Source organism: Apodemus sylvaticus, chromosome 1, assembly GCF_947179515.1.
Source record: "Apodemus sylvaticus chromosome 1, mApoSyl1.1, whole genome shotgun sequence".
Lineage (NCBI taxonomy): Eukaryota > Metazoa > Chordata > Mammalia > Rodentia > Muridae > Apodemus > Apodemus sylvaticus.
This window is the reverse complement of record NC_067472.1, coordinates 163,752,673-163,771,044: the sequence shown is the minus strand read 5'-3', so window position 1 is coordinate 163,771,044 and position 18,372 is coordinate 163,752,673. Positions and strand designations below refer to the sequence as shown.

At 38.8% G+C, this 18,372-nt stretch overlaps 2 protein-coding genes across 2 annotated transcripts in view; both read left to right on the top strand.

The window, feature by feature from the left end:
- Nell1 (neural EGFL like 1) overlaps window positions 1-18,372 on the top strand; it is a 937,387-nt gene that overhangs the window by 618,747 nt on the left and 300,268 nt on the right. The gene's annotated exons all lie outside the window — the stretch shown is intronic.
- LOC127668308 (probable isocitrate dehydrogenase [NAD] gamma 2, mitochondrial) lies at window positions 12,140-13,324 on the top strand. Its single transcript, XM_052161837.1, has one exon. The coding sequence runs from the start codon at window positions 12,140-12,142 to the stop codon at window positions 13,322-13,324; it is 1,185 nt and encodes a 394-aa protein (XP_052017797.1).

The following is an 18,372-nucleotide window of genomic DNA, read 5'->3' as shown; positions in this document are numbered from 1 at the left end:
CAAATTTCATGAATTCATTGTTTTTAATTGCTGAGTAGTATTCCGTGGTGTAAATATACCACATTGTTTATATCCATTCCTCCATTGAGGAACATCTGGGTTCTTTCCAGCTTCTGGCTATTATAAATAAGTCTGCTATGAACATAGTGGAGCATGTGTCCTTATTACATGCTGGGGAATCCTCTGGGTATATGCCCAGGAATGGTATAGCAGGGTCCTCCGGTAGTGTCACATTCAGTTTTCTGAGGAACCTCTAGACTGATTTCCAGAGTGGTTGTACCTTCTTGCAATCCCACCAGCAGTGGAGGAGTGTTCCTCTTTCTCCACATCCTCTCCAACACCTGTTGTCTCCTGAGTTTTTAACCTTAGCCATTCTGACTGGTGTGAAGTGAAATCTTAGGGTTGTTTTGATTTGCATTTCCCTAATGGCTAATGATGATGAGCATTTCTTAAGGTGCTTCTCAGCCATCCGAATTTCTTCAGGTGAAAATTATTTGTTTAGCTCTGTACCCCATTTTTAATAGGGTTATTTGGTTCTTAGGGGTTTAACTTCTTGTGTTCTTTGTATATATTGGATGTTAGCCCTCTGTGGGATGTAGGGTTGGTAAAGATCTTTTCCCAATTTGTTGGTTGCTGTTTTGTCCTTTTGATCGTGTCCTTTGCCTTACAGAAACTTTGTAATTATATGAGGTCCCTTTTGTCAGTTCTTGATCTTTGGGCATAAGCTATTGGTGCTCAGTTCAGGAACTTACCCCCTGTGCCCATGTCCTCAAGGGTCTTCCCCAGTTTCTTTTCTATTAGTTTCAGTGTGTCTGGTTTTATGTGGAGTGGATCGTTGATCCACTTGGAGTTGAACTTAGTATCAGGAGATAAGAATGGATCAATTTGCATTCTTCTGTATGCTGACCTCCAATTGAACCAGCACCATCCACTGGATGGTTTTAGCTCCTTTGTCGAAGATCAAGTGACCATAGGTGTATGGGTTCATTTCTGGGTCTTCAATCCTATTCCATTGGTCTATTTGCCTGTCACTGTGCCAATACCATGCAGTTTTTAACACTATTGCTCTGTAGTATTGCTTGATGTCTGGGATACTGATTCCCGCAGAAGTTCTTTTACTGTTGAAAATAGTTTTAGCTATCCTGGGTTTTTTTTGTTATTCCAGATGAATTTGAGAATTGCTCTTTCTAACTCTATGAAGAACTGAGTTGGAATTTTGATGGGGAATGCATAGAATCTATAGATTGCTTTTGGCAAGATGGCCATTTTAACTATATTAATCCTGCCAATCCAAGCGCATGGAAGATTTTTCCATTTTCTGAGGTCTTCTTCGATTTCCTTCTTCGGAAACCTGAAGTTCTTGTCATACAGATCTTTCATTTGTTTGGTTAGAGTCACACGAAGGTACTTTATATTGTTTGTGCTATTGCGAAGGGAGTCATTTCCCTAACTTCTTTCTTAGCCTGCTAATACTTTGGGTATAGGAAGGGTACTGATTTGCTTGAGTTGATTTTATAACCGGCCACATTGCTGAAGTTGTTTATCAGCTGTAGGAGTTCTCTGGTGAAGTTTTTTGGGTCACTTGTAGACTAACATATCATCTGCAAATAGTGATAGTTTGACTTCTTCCTTTCCAATTTGTATCCCTTTGACCTCCTTATGTTGTCTAATTACTCTAGCTAGAACTTCAAGTACTATATTGAAAAGATATTGAGAGAGAGGGCAACCTTGTCTAGTCCCTGATTTTAGTGGGATTGCTTCAAGTTTCTCTCCATTTAGTTTGATGTTGGCTACCAGTTTGCTGTACATTTCTTTAACTATGTTTAGGTATGGGTCTTGAATTTCTGTTCTTTCCAAGACTTTTAGCATGCAAGGATGCTGAATTTTGTCAAATATTTTTTCAGCATCTAATGAAATGACCAAGTGGTTTTTTTCTTTGATTTTGTTTATGTAGTGGATTGCATTGATGGATTTCCATATATTGAACCATGCCTGCATCCCTAGGATGAAGCCTACTTGATCATGGTGGATGATAGTTTTGATGTGTTCTTGGATTCAGTTGGCAAGAATTTTATTTAGTATTTTTGCATCAATATTCATAAGAGAAATTGGCCTGAAGTTCTCTTTCTTTGTTGGATCTTTGTATGGTTTTGGTATCAGAGTAATTGTAGTTTCAAAGACCTAACTGGGTAGTGTTCCTTCTGTTTCTATTTTGTGGAATAGTTTGATGAGGATTGGTGTTAGGTCTTCTTTGAAGGTCTGATAGAATTCTCCACCAAAACCATCTGGTCCCAAGATCTTTTTGGTTGGGAGACTTTCTATAACCCCTTTTATTTCTTTAGGGGTTATGGGACTGTTTAGATGATCTATTTGATCCTGATTTAATTTTGGTGTTTTGTATCTGCCTAGGAAATTGTCCATTTCCTCCAGATTCTCCATTTGTGTTGAGTATAGGCTTTTGTAGTAGGATATGATGATTTTTTGAATTTCCTCAGTTTCTGTTGTTATATCTCCCTTTTCATTTCTAATTTTGTTAATTTGAATACTGTCTCTGTGCTCTTTGGTTAGTCTGGCTAAGGGTTTATCTATCTTGTTGATTTTCTCAAAGAACCAGCTCCTGGTTTTGTTGATTCTTTGTATGGTTCTCTTTGTTTCCACTTGATTCATTTCAGCCTTGAGTTTGATGATTTCCTGTCTTCTACTCCTCCTGGTGAATTAGCTTCTTTTTGTTCCAGGGCTTTCAGGTTTGCCATTAAGCTGTTAGTGTATGCTCTCTCCCATTTCTTTTTGGAGGCACTCAGGGCTATGAGTTTTCCTTTTAGCACTGCTTTCATTATGTCCCATAGATTTGGGTATGTTGTGCCTTCATTTTCATTAAATTCTAAAACGTCTTTGATTTTTTTCTTTATTTCTTCCTTGACCAAGGTATCATTGAGTAGAGTATTCTTCAGTTTCCATTTGTATGTGGGCTTTCTATTGTTTTTGTTGCTATTGAGACCACTTTTACTCCATAGTGATCTGATAGGAGGCATGGGATTAGTTCGATCTTATATTTGTTGAGGTCTGCCTTGTGACATGATCGATTTTAGAGAAGGTGCTATGAGGTGCAGAGATAAAGGTATATTCTTTTGCTTTAGGATGAAATGCTCTATATATTTTTGTTAAATCCAATTGGCCCAAAACTTCACTTAGTTTCACTGTGTCCCTATTTAGTTTCTGTTTTCCTGATCAGTCCATTGAGGAGAGTGGAGTGTTGAAGTCACCCACAATTATTGTGTTAGGTGCAAGGTGTGTTTGAGGTTTAGTAAAGTTTCTTTTTCAAATGAGGGTGGTCCATTGAGGAGAGTGGAGTGTTGAAGTCACCCACAATTATTGTGTTAGGTGCAATGTGTGTTTGAGCTTTAGTAAAGTTTCTTTTTCAAATGAGGGTGCCCTTCCATGTGGAGCATAGATGTTCAGAATTGAGAGTTCTTTTTGGTGGATTTTTCCTTTGACTAGTAAGAAGTGTCCTTCCATGTCTCTTTTGATGAATTTAGCTTAAAAGTCAATTTTATCTGATATTAGAGTGGCTACTCCGGCTTGTTTCTTGAGACCATTTGCTTGTAAAATTGTTTTCCAGCCTTTTACTCTAAGGTAGTGCTTGTCTTTGACACTGAGGTGTGATTCCTGTATGCAGCAAAATGTAGGGTCTTGTTTACATATCCAGTCTGTTAGTCTATGTCTTTTTATTGGGGAATTGAGTCCATTGATATTAAGAGATATTAAGGAATAGTGATTATTACTTCCTGTCGTATTTGATGTTATTTTTTATATTTGATTGGTTATCTTCTTTTGGGTTTGATGAAAGAAGGTTACTATCTTGCTTTTTCCAGGGTGTACTTTCCCTCCTTGTATTGTTGTTCTCCCCCTATTATTCTTTGTAGAACTCGGTTTGTGGAAAGATATTGTATAAATTTGGTTTTGTCATGGAATATCTTGGTTTATCCATCTATGGTGATTGAGAGTTTTACTGGGTATAGTAGTCTTGGCTGGCATTTGTGTTCTCTTCGAGTCTGCATGAGTTCTGCCCAGGATCTTCTAGCTTTATTGGTCTCTGGTGAGAAGTCTGGTGTGATTCTGATAGGTCTTCCTTTATATGTTACTTGGCCTTTTTCTCTTACTGCCTTTAATATTCTTTCTTTGTTTAGTACATTTGGGGTTTTGATTATTGTGTGACAGGAGGTATTTCTGTACTGGTCCAGTCTGTTTTGAGTTCTGTAGGCTTCTTGTATATTCATGGGCATCTCTCTCTTTAGGTTAGGTAAGTTTTCTTCATAATTTTGTTGAAGATATTTGATGGCTCTTTAAGTTGTAAATCTTTACTCTCATTTATACCTATAATATTTAGGTTTGGTCTTCTCATTGTGTTCTGGATTTCCTGGATGTTTTGGGCTACAAGCTTTTGCATTTTGCATTTTCTTTGACTGGTGAGTCAATGGTTTCTATGGTATCTTCGGCATCTAAGATTCTTTCTTCTATCTCCTGTATTCTGTTGTTGATATTTGCATCTATGACCTCTGATTTCTTTCCAAGGTTTTTTATCTCCAAAGTTGTCTCCCTTTGCGATTTCTTACTTGTTTCTACTTCTGTTTTTAGATCCTGGATGGTTTTGCTCAGTTCCTTCACTTGCTTGTTTTCTTTTAATTCCTTAAGAGATTTTTGTGTTTTCTCTGTCGTGACTTCTGCCTATTGACCCAAGTTCTCCTGTATTTCTTCAAGTGATTTTTGCATTTCTTCCTTATTGGCTTCTATCTTTTGACCCATATTCTCCTGAATATCTTTAAATGATTTTTGTGTTTCCCTTGTAAGGGCTTCTAACTTTTGATCCATTTTCTCCTGTATTTCTTTAAGAGATTTATTTATGTCCTTCTTGTGTTTCTCTAACAGCATCATGACCAGTGGTTTTAAATCCAAATCTTGTTTTTCTGGTGTGTTGGGGTATTCAGGACTTGCTATTGTTGGAGAATTGAGTTCAGATACTGTCATATTGCCTTGACTTCTTTTAGTAATGTTCCTATATTTGCCTTTTGCCATCTGGTTATCTCTGGCTTTAGTTGGTCCTGTTGTCACTGGCTGGTGCTTGAACCTCCTGTGAGCTTGTAAGCTTATTTTTACACTACTGGATGACTGGGCTTCCCCTGGCACAAATTGTTGCCCTTCTTGGTTGCTCTTTGAGCCCTGGTGTGTCCTGCCCAAAACCATGTTACACTCGGGTTGTCTCTGTGAACCTGGTGCTGCCCATCTGCTCAGTCAGAGAGTGAAGATGGTGGTGGGGATACCCTCCAAGTTCTGACCACCCACAGGGCACAGGACCCAAGCCTGGCTGGCACACAGAGGAACCGCCGATCTGCCCAGGTCCTGGGCGCACACAGCAGCCTGGCAGTCTGGGTCCCAAGAGATCTTAAACTCGGGATATCTCAGTACCTGGGTCTGCTTGTCCTGTCCCACTGGGAGTGAAGATGGAGGTGGGGATCCCCTCCAAGTGCCTACTACCCCTTAGGGTACAGGACCCACACCTGGCTGGCACCCAGATGAACCAGTGATCTGCCCAGGTCCTGGGTGCAGGCAACAGCCTGGTGGTCTGTGTCCCCAGAGATCTTAAACTCGGGATATTTCAATACCTGGGGCCCCTTGTCCTGTTCTACCAGGAGTGAAGATGACAGTGGGGAACTCCTGCAAGTGCCCATTTTCTTTTATTCTGATGGGTACATTCTCAGTGGACTGTTTCACTCTGAAACTCATAAACTTTAAATGTCTTACTTTCTGATTTTGGTGAATCCTATATTCACCAAACTACAACACTTTCTCCTATCTTTTGGTTCTGCTCTCCCTTTCTATATCAGAGCATGATTTCGTTTCTCTCCATCGTTGTTCTCAGAGGATATGGCTTTTGTTTCAGAGCATATTGTTTTTGTTTCATGAGTCTCTTGCCTTGTTGTCTTCAGATATTAGTGTTGGTGCAGGAAGTAGTTCCCATGCTTCCCTCACAATATTTGTCTGTTGAGTTGTTTGGGTTTCTGCTTCTTATTTTAGATGTTTCCCACCAATGATTCCTCCTGGCTTTTTACTCATATTTAAGAGCTAAGCAGGGTAACTGTAACCTCTAATCTCTGGTATACAGTTTGACCATAGACTTCAGTGGGGCCCTTCTCTTTGGAATCATGTGAGTGTCAGTATTCTGTATTTAGATTTTCTTTTTGTAGTTGGTTGGACCTACTCTTCAATACACATGTCTAGGCAGTGTAGGCCATACCTAGCACTTAGTATGGCTTTCTTCTTTTCCTAATAGTCAATATTGAGTCTGCATTGAATCATATATAGTGTTTCTGGGGACCAAAGATCAAACACTCATCTCCTGCTAGGCTGCTGAGATCATAGCCATCTGACAGAGCAGAATGAGGAAGAACTGACTGGGTATATAATTATTAAATAGAGGTTAGTTCCCTTTTATCAATTCCTGAGTTTTCCTTCTGTATTGTAAACCTGATTATTTCTTTTTCTTCCTGTGCTATATTTGACATTTGGCTGTCTGAAGAGGCAGGCACTACCCCCATATCTAATTTCTAATTTTCAAAAATTCTTATCCTCTATAATTCCCATGACCCTTGCAAGTATGCAAACTTAAAGAACAGGAAAACAAAAAAGAAATATAGAACTTTAGTGGGTCTTTGAGACAGAGTTATTGTAAGCACATGCTTTTAAAGGACCCTTACCTAGATGCCTGTTAGTAGTAGTAGCCTGGTAGTTTTGCACATTTATCATTGTGCCTTGTAAAGACTTGAAACTCTGCATGGTGATTTGTGTGCTTGTGAGTATGACTCTTCCTCTCCATCTCAGGTGGAGGTCGGGGAGATAGTCCATTGTGACATTGCCACCCAAAGGAAAGCTGCACAGTGTGGGAGAAGAATACAAATTAGTCTGAAGAGACTAGGCCCAGCATTTTTGTTAAATTATAAAGAATTATTAATATCTTTAGTATCTTCTGTTGCTGTCAAATGATAAAGGCAGGATCTGAGCAAGAGATTGCATTAATGTACAGTGTATACACCTGGAATACATTGACAGTGTTATTTGGAAAAATGTAAAGCAATATTTTCAATGAGTTGGTTCTCACAAATTCAAATGAATGTCATGAACCTTCTCTCCCTCTCCCCTCCTCCTCCCCCTACTTCCTCTCTCCCGGTTCCATGTGTGTGTGTGCATTTAAAATTTTCTGCTTATATCAAGGTAAGTCTTGCTATATAAAGTTACCATAATCCTTCAAGTTTCCTGTCTGTCTTCCTCTTTCTAATGCATGCATTCCTTTTAAAGTCACACCACTTAAAGTCTTTATTTCAGAATCCTTCCATGCTGCCCTTAGAGTGTAATAGAGATCACAAGTTTGTCGTTGAAGACTCCTAATCTCTGACCCCAATTACTTTTCATTTTTGCCTGTGTCTATTTTCTCCCATAAATGCAGCCAACCAGGAAAACTTAGCGCACCCTACAGTCCTTTCAATTCTGTCTCCATTTTAGAAAGCCTCTTTCTTCCCTTCCTCCATCCACTACTTGTCATGTCTTATAGTTGCACTGAAATTCCTCTGTTATCTATCCTTTCCAGGTACATAGGTAAGTCATCCCAGCCCTGTCGTTAGAAAACCATTTAGTGCCATATCTCTATTCATATTTATCCAGTATGTATAATGAATACATATTTAATTTAAAAAAATATATATATGAATATGGCAAGTCTAGCTAGACAACTTGCCCCAGAATCTGACCTACTTTAAGAGCACTATAATTATAGTTGAACTACCATACCCACCTAGCATTTACATGAGTATTAGGGATCTGAATACATATACATGTACATGCACTTATATGTATATATGTACATGCATATATATAATGTGAGTTATTATGTATATATTATATATTTCAAATCTGTCTAAGAATTCAATTTCTGAAAGTAAAGGTATTTGTATTTGTTTCATAACACTTTTATGGTGTCATTAAGAGATCTGTTTGCTTTTCAGTCTGTCATCTGTGTGTTCATTTTTATTTTATTCTTCTCCCTGGAATGCAGGTTCTAAAATAGATCACACAATTTGAGGAGAATACACTGGTAAGAGCTGGGAGAGTCTGTGAAACTCCTGCTGTGTGATTGTGAGGACCTGAATTCAGATCTTTGGCCTCCATGTAACTAGCCAATTATGGAAGTGCATACCAAAAAGTTCAGTGCTGAGGAATTAGAGAAATACAGAAGGATTCCTGGTGTTTGTTCTATTGTCCACTTTCTTGAATTGGTGAGATCCAGGTTTGTTGAGCAAGTTATCTATTTTTAGTCTCAAAAACTAAAGAGGACTAGGGAGGTGTCTTCATGGATAAAACCCTTGCCAAAGAGGATAATGGCTAGATTCAGATGCCTAATACTCATGTAAATGCTCCGTGGGTGTGTTAGCTCCATTGTAGTTATGGTGGTCTTAAAGGAGGTCAGATCTTGGGGCAAGCTGGCTAGCTATACTTGCCATATTGATGAGTATAAGTTCAATTGAGAAGCCCTACCTTAGTGAATAACGTGTAGTGGGAAGTGATTGAGAAAATTTTCAGCATCAGCCTTTGACCTCCACATGCACATAGACACATAGACACATGTGCCCATACCTTCTCACACTGGTGTTACACATATGAGCATGTACGTACACATGATATGCACCACACATGCAACAGACACACACAGAGACACACACATACAAAAAAATAAGTGAACAAAATATAAGGTTAGAGAGTGGTTAAGGAAGACAAATAGACCTCTGCCTGTACATGCATGTGCACACAGACACACACACACACACACATACACAGATATGGAGACAAAAGTTAGATGTGGCAGGCCACTTTGCTCTGGAGCTCATGCTGTTAACCATTAATCTGCCTTCATGGTGAGATTGCCACTGAGCCCCTAGTTTTTATTACTGATCATACTTTCCTCTTTACAGAATAATGATAGGGTTGGCTGTCTTGTCCATGGACATGTCACCTCCCTTAGAAAACAATGACCTCTCTATGTAAGTCCAGTGTACCAGTGCATTTATTCTCAGTTATCCTCCTCTAAGGCTTCAAATACTGAAGTCCCTTTTATTGCTGTCATCTCTTATGCTGTCTCTGTAGACATCTTCCCAAACCACACTGGTATAACATTACAACTGCATCATGTCACAATCAGCTATGACCCAAGCACACTGTACTTATTCTTATGCCTTAAATTGAAAGTGCTTGTGAATGAATTCCATTTACAATGAATCAGACTCACCATAGACATAGGCTGCAACATTTCCTCAACTGTATTTCAATTTATCTTGAATTATATGTGATGGGGGATTGGCCATCATTTATTGGCTCATATTTCCTGAAATGTCTATGATCTGTTGTTAATGTAGTTATAGTAATTCTGACAATGGCTATGACAACATACACATAAGGCCTATGAGAGTTAAAACCAGAAAAATTCCAGAATAGAGGAGAATAGATGGACATAATTTCCCACCACTACCTGAGAAGCTGTAGGTAATTGATAGCTTCCAAGGGAAAGAGGCAGTTATGTTTAGGTTGTAGACCTTGATAGGTCTGCATGTTCAGCCCTTATTCATACACAAGAGAAGGTGCATGTGGTACCAAAAGGACTGAGTGGCTTTTTAAAAATGGAGACATAAAGTTGGGTTGTGGATCTGAGAGGAGATGGGGGAAGGATACAAATCTTCAAAAGACAACAGGTGTAATTCTTGTACAATTACTAAAGCTACTTTTTAAAAGCTATAACAATTCTGATGGGCTACAGTCTATGAACTGTGGGTTTATATGTGTGTTTGTTTCCTTGATATTTTACATAGATAACTAAGATGAGAGGCTAATAAAACATGTATATTTATCTGTTTCCTTATAACATAGAAACAAGAGTGAGAATACCCTTAATCACTTTAAACTTTGACATCAGGAGTAAAGCAGTCATCCAAGTAAGAGGCTTAGTCAGTCCTGTCCTATAGTATTAGCATAAAGACTACACAGAAATACAATTTCTGTACATTTTGATGCTGAGATTATAATTAGTTTTCTTAGTCTGAGTTACTGCATGCTGCTCTACTTATATTACCTAGAGAGACCTGAGTTGTATCTTTGATATATAGTTTAATTTGGTTTTAATATTAGAAAATTTGCATCTACATTTTCACTTTAAGGTGATGTGGTTAAGCCAATAATAGATTTCATAATCATTTGCTGGTACAATTTTGTTTTTTGTGCATATTTTCTACAAAGCAATTTAGAGACCTTTTGCTCTATTGGGTCAACTACTTTGTGTATATATACATGTATATATGTGTACCTATATGGGACTATTTCCTGTGGATGTCATTTGTCATCCATAATAGCAAAAATAAAAGTAGGGATCCTCTGCTTTAGGCTATTGTCTACACTCCTATATATTTTTCTGATATGTTGATGACTCCTGAATCTATATCTTCACCCATGATTTCTCATCAGGGGCTTCAGACTCATTTATTAAGCAATCACTAGAGATTGTGTGGATATTGTCTGGGCTTCAAAGACATAACATATTGAAAACTCATTTAGATCATCTTTCCCCACCCAATTTACAGTCCTAACAGTTTTTTTACATTTCTTCATTGATTGTACATCTTTCCTCCAGTCTGTTAAATACATTCAGAATGATACTCACAGTCCCCATGTCTGGCCCAATCCTGTTACTATAATCTCTCTGAAAGCATTGTTCTTTGTGTCTTGGTCCTTACTCTGATATTACTGTTCATTCTTTTAGGGCCATTTCTTAGCTCAGTAGCTCTTACATTTCAGAATTCACCAACACTATTAAAACATATTTTGCTGTCAACTGCAGGGATGCTTGTTCCATAAATATATAGGTATTTCCAAGGAATTGCATTTCTTACCCAGTGTTTTTCTTAGAATGTCTTAAAGAAGATACCCAATTATGACACTATAACAATGGATACATGGCATTTGATATTTGTGTAAATCTATATCTAGTGTAAAATTGGAAGAAAATCCTAAAGCAAACTATAGGTTCTGAGTCACAAAGGTTTGCCAATGTTTATTTATCAGTTATTAAACATGCATCATTTTCAGGTAGGATTCTGACCAGGGGGAAATGGCCTGGATATGTGAGGAATGTCAGTATCTTCATCCCAGTTCCTCTGTGCCTCTGTACTTGTTGGAAAATAAAGTTCAGTTAAAAATATTAAATTATATGTTCATCTGTCATGTAATGTCTAAAACATGGTATTTCACAGTCTCTTTTCCATACTCTGGCTCTTACAGTCTTTGTGACTTATTGTTAGATGTTTCCTGACCATCAGATCAGAGGAAGTTGATGTAGTTATCCCATCTACAGCTCTGCACTCAGTTATTTATTCTCAATATTGTAACTAATAATGAGTCTCTGCATTAATCACTACCTGTTTAGTGAAGCTATTGGGGGTCTCCCCTAGAGCCTATGAACTTCCCATTTAAACATGTCCCTTCACTCAGGCACATATGGAAAATCCTAATCAGTTAGTAAGTTATTGACTTTTCTTAAAGGACATGAAATTTGGGAGGAGATGTGTTAGGATGTCCTGCCAGGAGCTGAAGGGAGGGGGAGGTGATAGATAGGAACAAAATACAATGTATACATGTACAAGTTTTCAAAACTATAAGACTACTGAGGGGCACAGGGAAACAGAGGAGTAGATCTGGGTGAGAGGGGAGGTTGGGAAGATGGACTGGGAAGAGTGGAAGTAGGGGAACCATGTTTGGGATCTAATATGAAGGAAAATGACATTTTTTTTCAAAAAAGTAAAATTTTTAAAAAGTTGTATTTTTAGAGCACAGCCCATATAATGTGATGCATGAATTATTACCTAGCCATGAAATGTTTGTAGCTTCTAGTGTAGATACCCTATCTTTCTATGTCTAGCATGCTTACAAGAGTAGAATGTCAAACAGAATGTAAGGAAGGAGAATTATGACTCAAGAAGGAATCATTGCCTCAGAACTCCAAAAGAAGCTGTTTCTAAGAAAGAGTAAGAGGACAGCCTTGATAGTGAAGATGCTAGCAGTAGCCTGCTGTTCTGTGAGAACAATTTTCCAACCTGCTGTTCTTCTTGGCCATTCTAAGGAGGCAGTATGTGAACTTGTGACCTCCTTCAGAAATTTCTGCTCAGATTACACAGTGCCTCCTTCACCAAAGTATGGTGGAAGGCACACGGTAACTATGATTCCTGGAGATGGCATTGGGCCTGAGCTTATGGTTCATGTTAAGAGAATATTCAGATCAAATTGTGTGCCTGTGGACTTTGAAGAGGTGTGGGTCACCTCAACATCTAATCAGGAGGACATCAACAATGCTCTCATGGCCATCCGTCGGAACCGTGTTGCTCTGAAGGGCAATATTGCAACCAACCACAATCGGCCTGCCCGTTTCAAGTCTCACAACACCACGTTTCGCACCATCCTTGACCTCTATGCCAGTGTTGTCCATTTCAAGACTTTTCCTGGTGTGAAGACCCGACACAAGGACATAGACATCCTGGTTGTTCGGGAGAATACAGAGGGAGAGTATACTAACCTGGAGCATGAGAGTGTGAAAGGAGTGGTAGAGAGCCTAAAGATTGTAACAAAGGCCAAGTCTGTGCGCATTGCTGATTATGCCTTCAAGTTGGCTCAAAAGATGGGGCGGAAAAAAGTGACAGTTGTTCACAAGGCTAACATCATGAAACTGGGAGATGGGCTCTTCCTTCAGTGCTGTAAGGATGTAGCAGCGCACTATCCTAAGGTCACCTTGGAGAGTATGATTATAGATAACACCACAATGCAGTTGGTATCAAACCCCCAACAGTTTGATGTCATGGTGATGCCCAATCTTTATGGCAACATTATCAACAGCATCTGCACAGGGCTGGTTGGAGGGCCAGGAATTGTCCCTGGAGCCAATTATGGTCATTCATACGCAATATTTGAGACAGGTTCAAGGGAAATAGGTCACGATTTAGCTCACAGAAATATTGCCAACCCTGTCGCCATGCTGCTGACCAGCTGCATCATGCTGGACTACCTTGATCTCCAACCCTATGCCTCTCACATCCGCTCTGCAGTCATGGCATCCTTACAAAAGAAAGCAATCTGCACTCCAGACATAGGAGGTCAGGGGACCACATCAAGCACTGTCGACTACATCTTAGACCACATGAAAGAAAGTGGTTGTCATCCAAATTTCTTCCTCTCTCTCACTTGATTTCACCCCCTCCCACTCCCGAAAGTCCAGCTAGCCCAGCGTGCATGAATTGAGAGTGAACATTGCCTCCAATTCACTGGATGGGAAGGTGGGGGGATAAATATTGGTTTTTCCATTAAATTCAAATGCAGTGAACATTGCTTACTTTAATTAGCAAAGTGTATCACAATATGGATGAACAGGAACTTCCCTGAAAGTTTATTACAAAGTCCTCATCTCTCTGGGATTACCATATTGAGTAAATCAGAACTCTCCATAAAATTCAGGATTTCCTCAGAATTTTAGAAAAGTGATTTTTCTCTTTATCTGAGCCACTGAAATTTAGCAATCAAACCTAGAGGGGAGTCTTGCTTTCCTGTAGAAGTTATTGCTGAATTAATCAATGCTATAAAGTTTGCTTACTAAGTGTATATTGTGCTTTTAATAATGATGCTGAGCTAGTGTACAAGGCTCCCACACCTACAATGATCTCCTTTCTCCTGATGTTAAGATATTTGTGTTAGGAATTCTCTATGGTCTTTTGATGGGTATATAAATTCCCCCTTGAACCCTTCAAGTCTCCTAGAAAGAATATTCTTAAACTTCTTTCAGTTGTACTTTAAAGATGTGGCTGTCAGATCACTCCAGAGTCAGAGACATTAGTGCTCTTCTATATAATAAGAACCCTGGAATACAAGCCACATACTCAGTGATTCACAATTTCTTATGGTTTATTTGACAACTATGAAAATTGCATATAAAAATCAAAAACCTTGAGCTAACTTAAATATTTGCCAGTATTTTATTATATCCTATTTACAGTATCTTTAAAGTTATAGTTGGCAACGATGCGAACATAACCTTGTTAGTATCTGAAAGAAGTTCTTTCTCAATAGAAAGTGTAAGAATGGTTATATAAGCCCTCAATAATTTTCCCAGAAGCATGTGTTTGGAAGTGAGATTGAGAAAAACAGAGAGATCATCAGTATCCTCGTATCGGATCTAACAGCTGTGAACACCAGCATGCTCCATTATCACACATTAAGGTTCTTCATCTGGGACCATGAAAAGGTCCCAGAGGTGTTGACTCACCTATCCTAATGATGCATATATCCATGTTCAGAAGAGTTGGATACATTTTGCCTGAAGACAAAATGATAAACAATCCTACATAGAAGTTCCTGAAAGAGTCAGGTAGGCAAGTGGAGATTTACCAACAATTGAAGACATTTTGGTTGGTATCCTATCTTTTGCATGGTTCAAACCTATACCAGTGCCATTGTTTAGTGAATAGAGCAAGGATTTATCCTGCTACCTCTACCTACTAAGCCACAATGGCCAAATTAACTATTGTACCCTGTACTTTTGATCCTTTTTCTTAGCACTAGAAGTATGTAGTGGTTAATACCAATTTTAAACATGACAAGACATAGACTCATTGAGAAGGCAAGGCTTTGGATAGTACTGTGAGAGACTATCTTGATTTTGTTAGCCTGTGAACATGTCTATGTTGACTATATAAATTATGTACATGTAGGTGGGAAAACCCATCCTAACTGCCAGACAAATAGAAGAAAATGAACTAAACATAGACATTCACTATTCTCCGCTTCCTAATTTCAGGTGCAATATGACCAGGCACATCTAGCCTCAGTCACTAAATCTTCCCCATCGTGATACACTTGAAATGTAAGCTATAATGAACCCTTGCTTCTTTAAGTTGCTTTAGTCAAGATATTTATTTCATCATGATGACAGAGAAGGTTAGGAGTATTGGGGATTACACAGTCAGTGTAAGCTCAACTTCAGATGCCCAACTGTAAGCTTATGTTTAGCAATTAGGGGTTGTTATGGTATATATATGCATATATACCATATGCATATATGTATATGCCAAAACTTATCTCCAGGTTTAAAATGTTCATCCCATGACACCATCCAAAACTCTGGAAGTGACAATCTGTCACCCTTTACTGTCATTTACCATTTTCATTGTTATACTCTTCTACTTGAGTATCTCTAGAACAAATGGCATGAAGCTATTATTTTTTCATCTCTGTATCTTCACCATGATGACTGGTACACAGAGAATATGTAATGCAAAGTTTTTAAATTAATGAAACTGTTGACACTGGTTTGATAGTGCTCATATTATATCATTACTGAAAAGGCAAATAAAGTATGGCCATTACATAGCATCTAGTAGGTTTCTAGAATCATCATCTTCAATATTTCCTATTTCATGCCATGGTAAATGATAATTGTGAAGGGAACCAGATTATTATAAAAGGTGTTTAGTATTCTTGTAACACATGTTCAACCATGAGAACAAGCTGTTGTCATTAAGTTTCCTGATTCTCACTCCTTGTTTGTTTGTTTCTTTTTACATGCATGTATCTGGTATGAATTTGTATGTATGTATGTTTGCACATATGTGTAAGTGCATGTGTATATAAAAATACATGTGTGTGCAGTGGAAGCTTCCCAGGATCTTTCACTTAAAAGTATTCCCTGTTAACTTGTATCTACCTATAGTTTACTTTTCCCTATTTCCTGCAATGCACCTAATATGTTCTTTTTGAAACACAGTAGGATCATGTCACCTTCTTATTCAAGACTCTGAATTCAGGGACTTCCCTTTGTTCTTTGGAGAAAGCCAGCAAAGCACATACAATGCAATGTGTGCTAGGCTATAAGAATGATTGAGGATTCCATCACTAAAGAGTCAGGACCTAGGACAGGCGAAGGCTCATCCTTCACACTCAAAGTATTCATTCAAGGAAACAGGGAGTGAGCAAAAAGTTTCAGTCACAGACAAGTGTTGGCAACTCGAAGAAATAGTTTACTGCAAGACTCCTGTCTGGCTTTCATCTACAAACCTGTCCAAGACTGTTCTAAAGAATTCAGGAGCCCACAGGGCAGTGAAAAATAAGTGCCAAGTCTGTTGATCTTGTTTACCTCACTTGAGCATCTCTCCTGTGGCATCAGGAACGTGCTTCCTCTAGCTGTGGCTCCTATGGTCTGGGTACCAGCTGTGATATGTGTGTTGGGATCCAGATGTCATTCCATGTCCTTTGCTTCCTCCCTCTCAGAGAGTCCTGCTGCTGCTGCTGCTGCTGCTGCTGCACACTAAGGTGGAAGGATGAATGGGTGGAGTCTGCAGGATCCCAGTCTGGGTGGAAGTAAGGGCTGGATAGGAGAGAGAAGGCTTTCTCTGAAGCAACTCTTTTAAAAGATGGACCTTCTCTGAGGAGGATCTTAGTGTTACAACTCTCTTAGATGAACTTCACCTGTGAGCATGCCTTTATTCGGGGTGCTTGTATGCATACACTTTATTTGAGGTAGATTAAGGCTATATATATGAGCTTTGGAGAGTAGGAAGGAGTTTTCAGAATGTAAAATCATTAGCTAGAGTTATGAATGCCTCATTTTTTTTATGGAGAGGCGTTCCAGTAATCCCAGGTACTTGCAGGGTGGGTTTTATGAGAAAAGAGGAAGTTGAATTTGTAGGTCTTCCAAGAACTACTTGACCTTTTCCAGGTAAGAGATTGAGGGGTGGGGATTCTCAGACATATTCAGAGAAGGGGAAACCCTGCTAGTAAAGGAAAACCTCCATTTTGCACAGAGCTCTGTGGAGCTGTCCAGTCCAGGTAGACTTTGATGTTAAATAGCAGGTTGTACCAACACTCACCTTTCTGCAGTCATTCCGTCATCATTTTTCTCTTTACCAGCTGCTCTGCTTCGCTTTTACTTCTGGAATATAAAGGACGGCAGCATGCTGTTTGCCTTTGTCTATCTGACCTCCTTCTCACCAGCTCTCTGCTTTGACTGGTGGCCTTACAATGATTCATTCATTCAAATGCTAGCATTGACATTCATCTCTAGTCTGCCACACACAGAAGGTATGATGACACTGGCTAAGTTGCCTAACCTCTCTGGTTTCTGGTTTGTTTATTTTTATTCTTTTGTAGAAAAGATTATCTTCATGGGACCATAAAAGTTCTTTGGGGTGGGCGTTGGGGGCAACTGGAAAGAGTAGAAGGAGGGGAGGTTGTGGTTGGCATATATTATATGAGAAAAGAATAAACAAAAAAAAAAAGACAAAGAAAAATTTGCTTGTCCACTGCTAAAAGGGACTCTCAGTCTAGTGGTTTAGGACAAATGATTGTGTGTCATAGTTCTGTAGGTTAAAGGGAGTGCTGGGACTGGCTGGGACATCCAAGATGGCTTTCTGGATGGTGACAGTAATGGGTGCCTGTCAGAATCCTCAGTCATTCCCACATGTAAAATTTGAAGTAACTGGGTCCCTTCACAGCATGGTACCTGGTTTTTACGCTGAAAAAAAAAATTGAGTCTGTAGATTTCTTAAGGCTTAGTTTTGAAAATGTCGCAAATACTATTTCTTCCACATTCTGTTGATCAGAACAGGCTAGAGATAGAGCAGCTTTAAGAATAAGGAAATATTTAGAGGGTTGGGGTTAACAGTGGAGTCTGGGGCCTCATTTCACAGCATCCAGTGGAATACAAAGTGTTATGTGGTCACATTCGGAAACACACTGTGATCATGACCATTTGTTTCTGTGCCTGCCCTGATTGCCAAAGGCATTGCTTAGCCAGAAGTTGCTCTTCTGATTCTCCACTTTCCCCATGATCTCTTACCTAGCTTTAGGATCTATGAATTCTAGTCTACAAAGTGCTCTCTGTTAATTCCATCTCTTTTTATACCTTTTATGCTTTTTGCCAAGCAAGGATTAAAGAACATGCTACTAGAACCACAAGTTTGAACACCTTTATCTCACATTTTGTGTTGCAACAATAACTCATCTATTTAATAATAGTCTTAATACATCTCATCGTCTTTGAGGGTAGGATATATTTCTTGATGCCCTTTTAGTCCTTATAATAACCAGAGCAGTGATTGCATAGGGGGTATATACACCCCATTATGTTGAAGATAATTATAGTTTATGGCATATTTTGTCTATAATGCTTCAATCCTTATTTTGCATACTTTGCATATATTGTTTACAATTCTCATGCTAACTCTATTCAATGTTTATTATCATGCT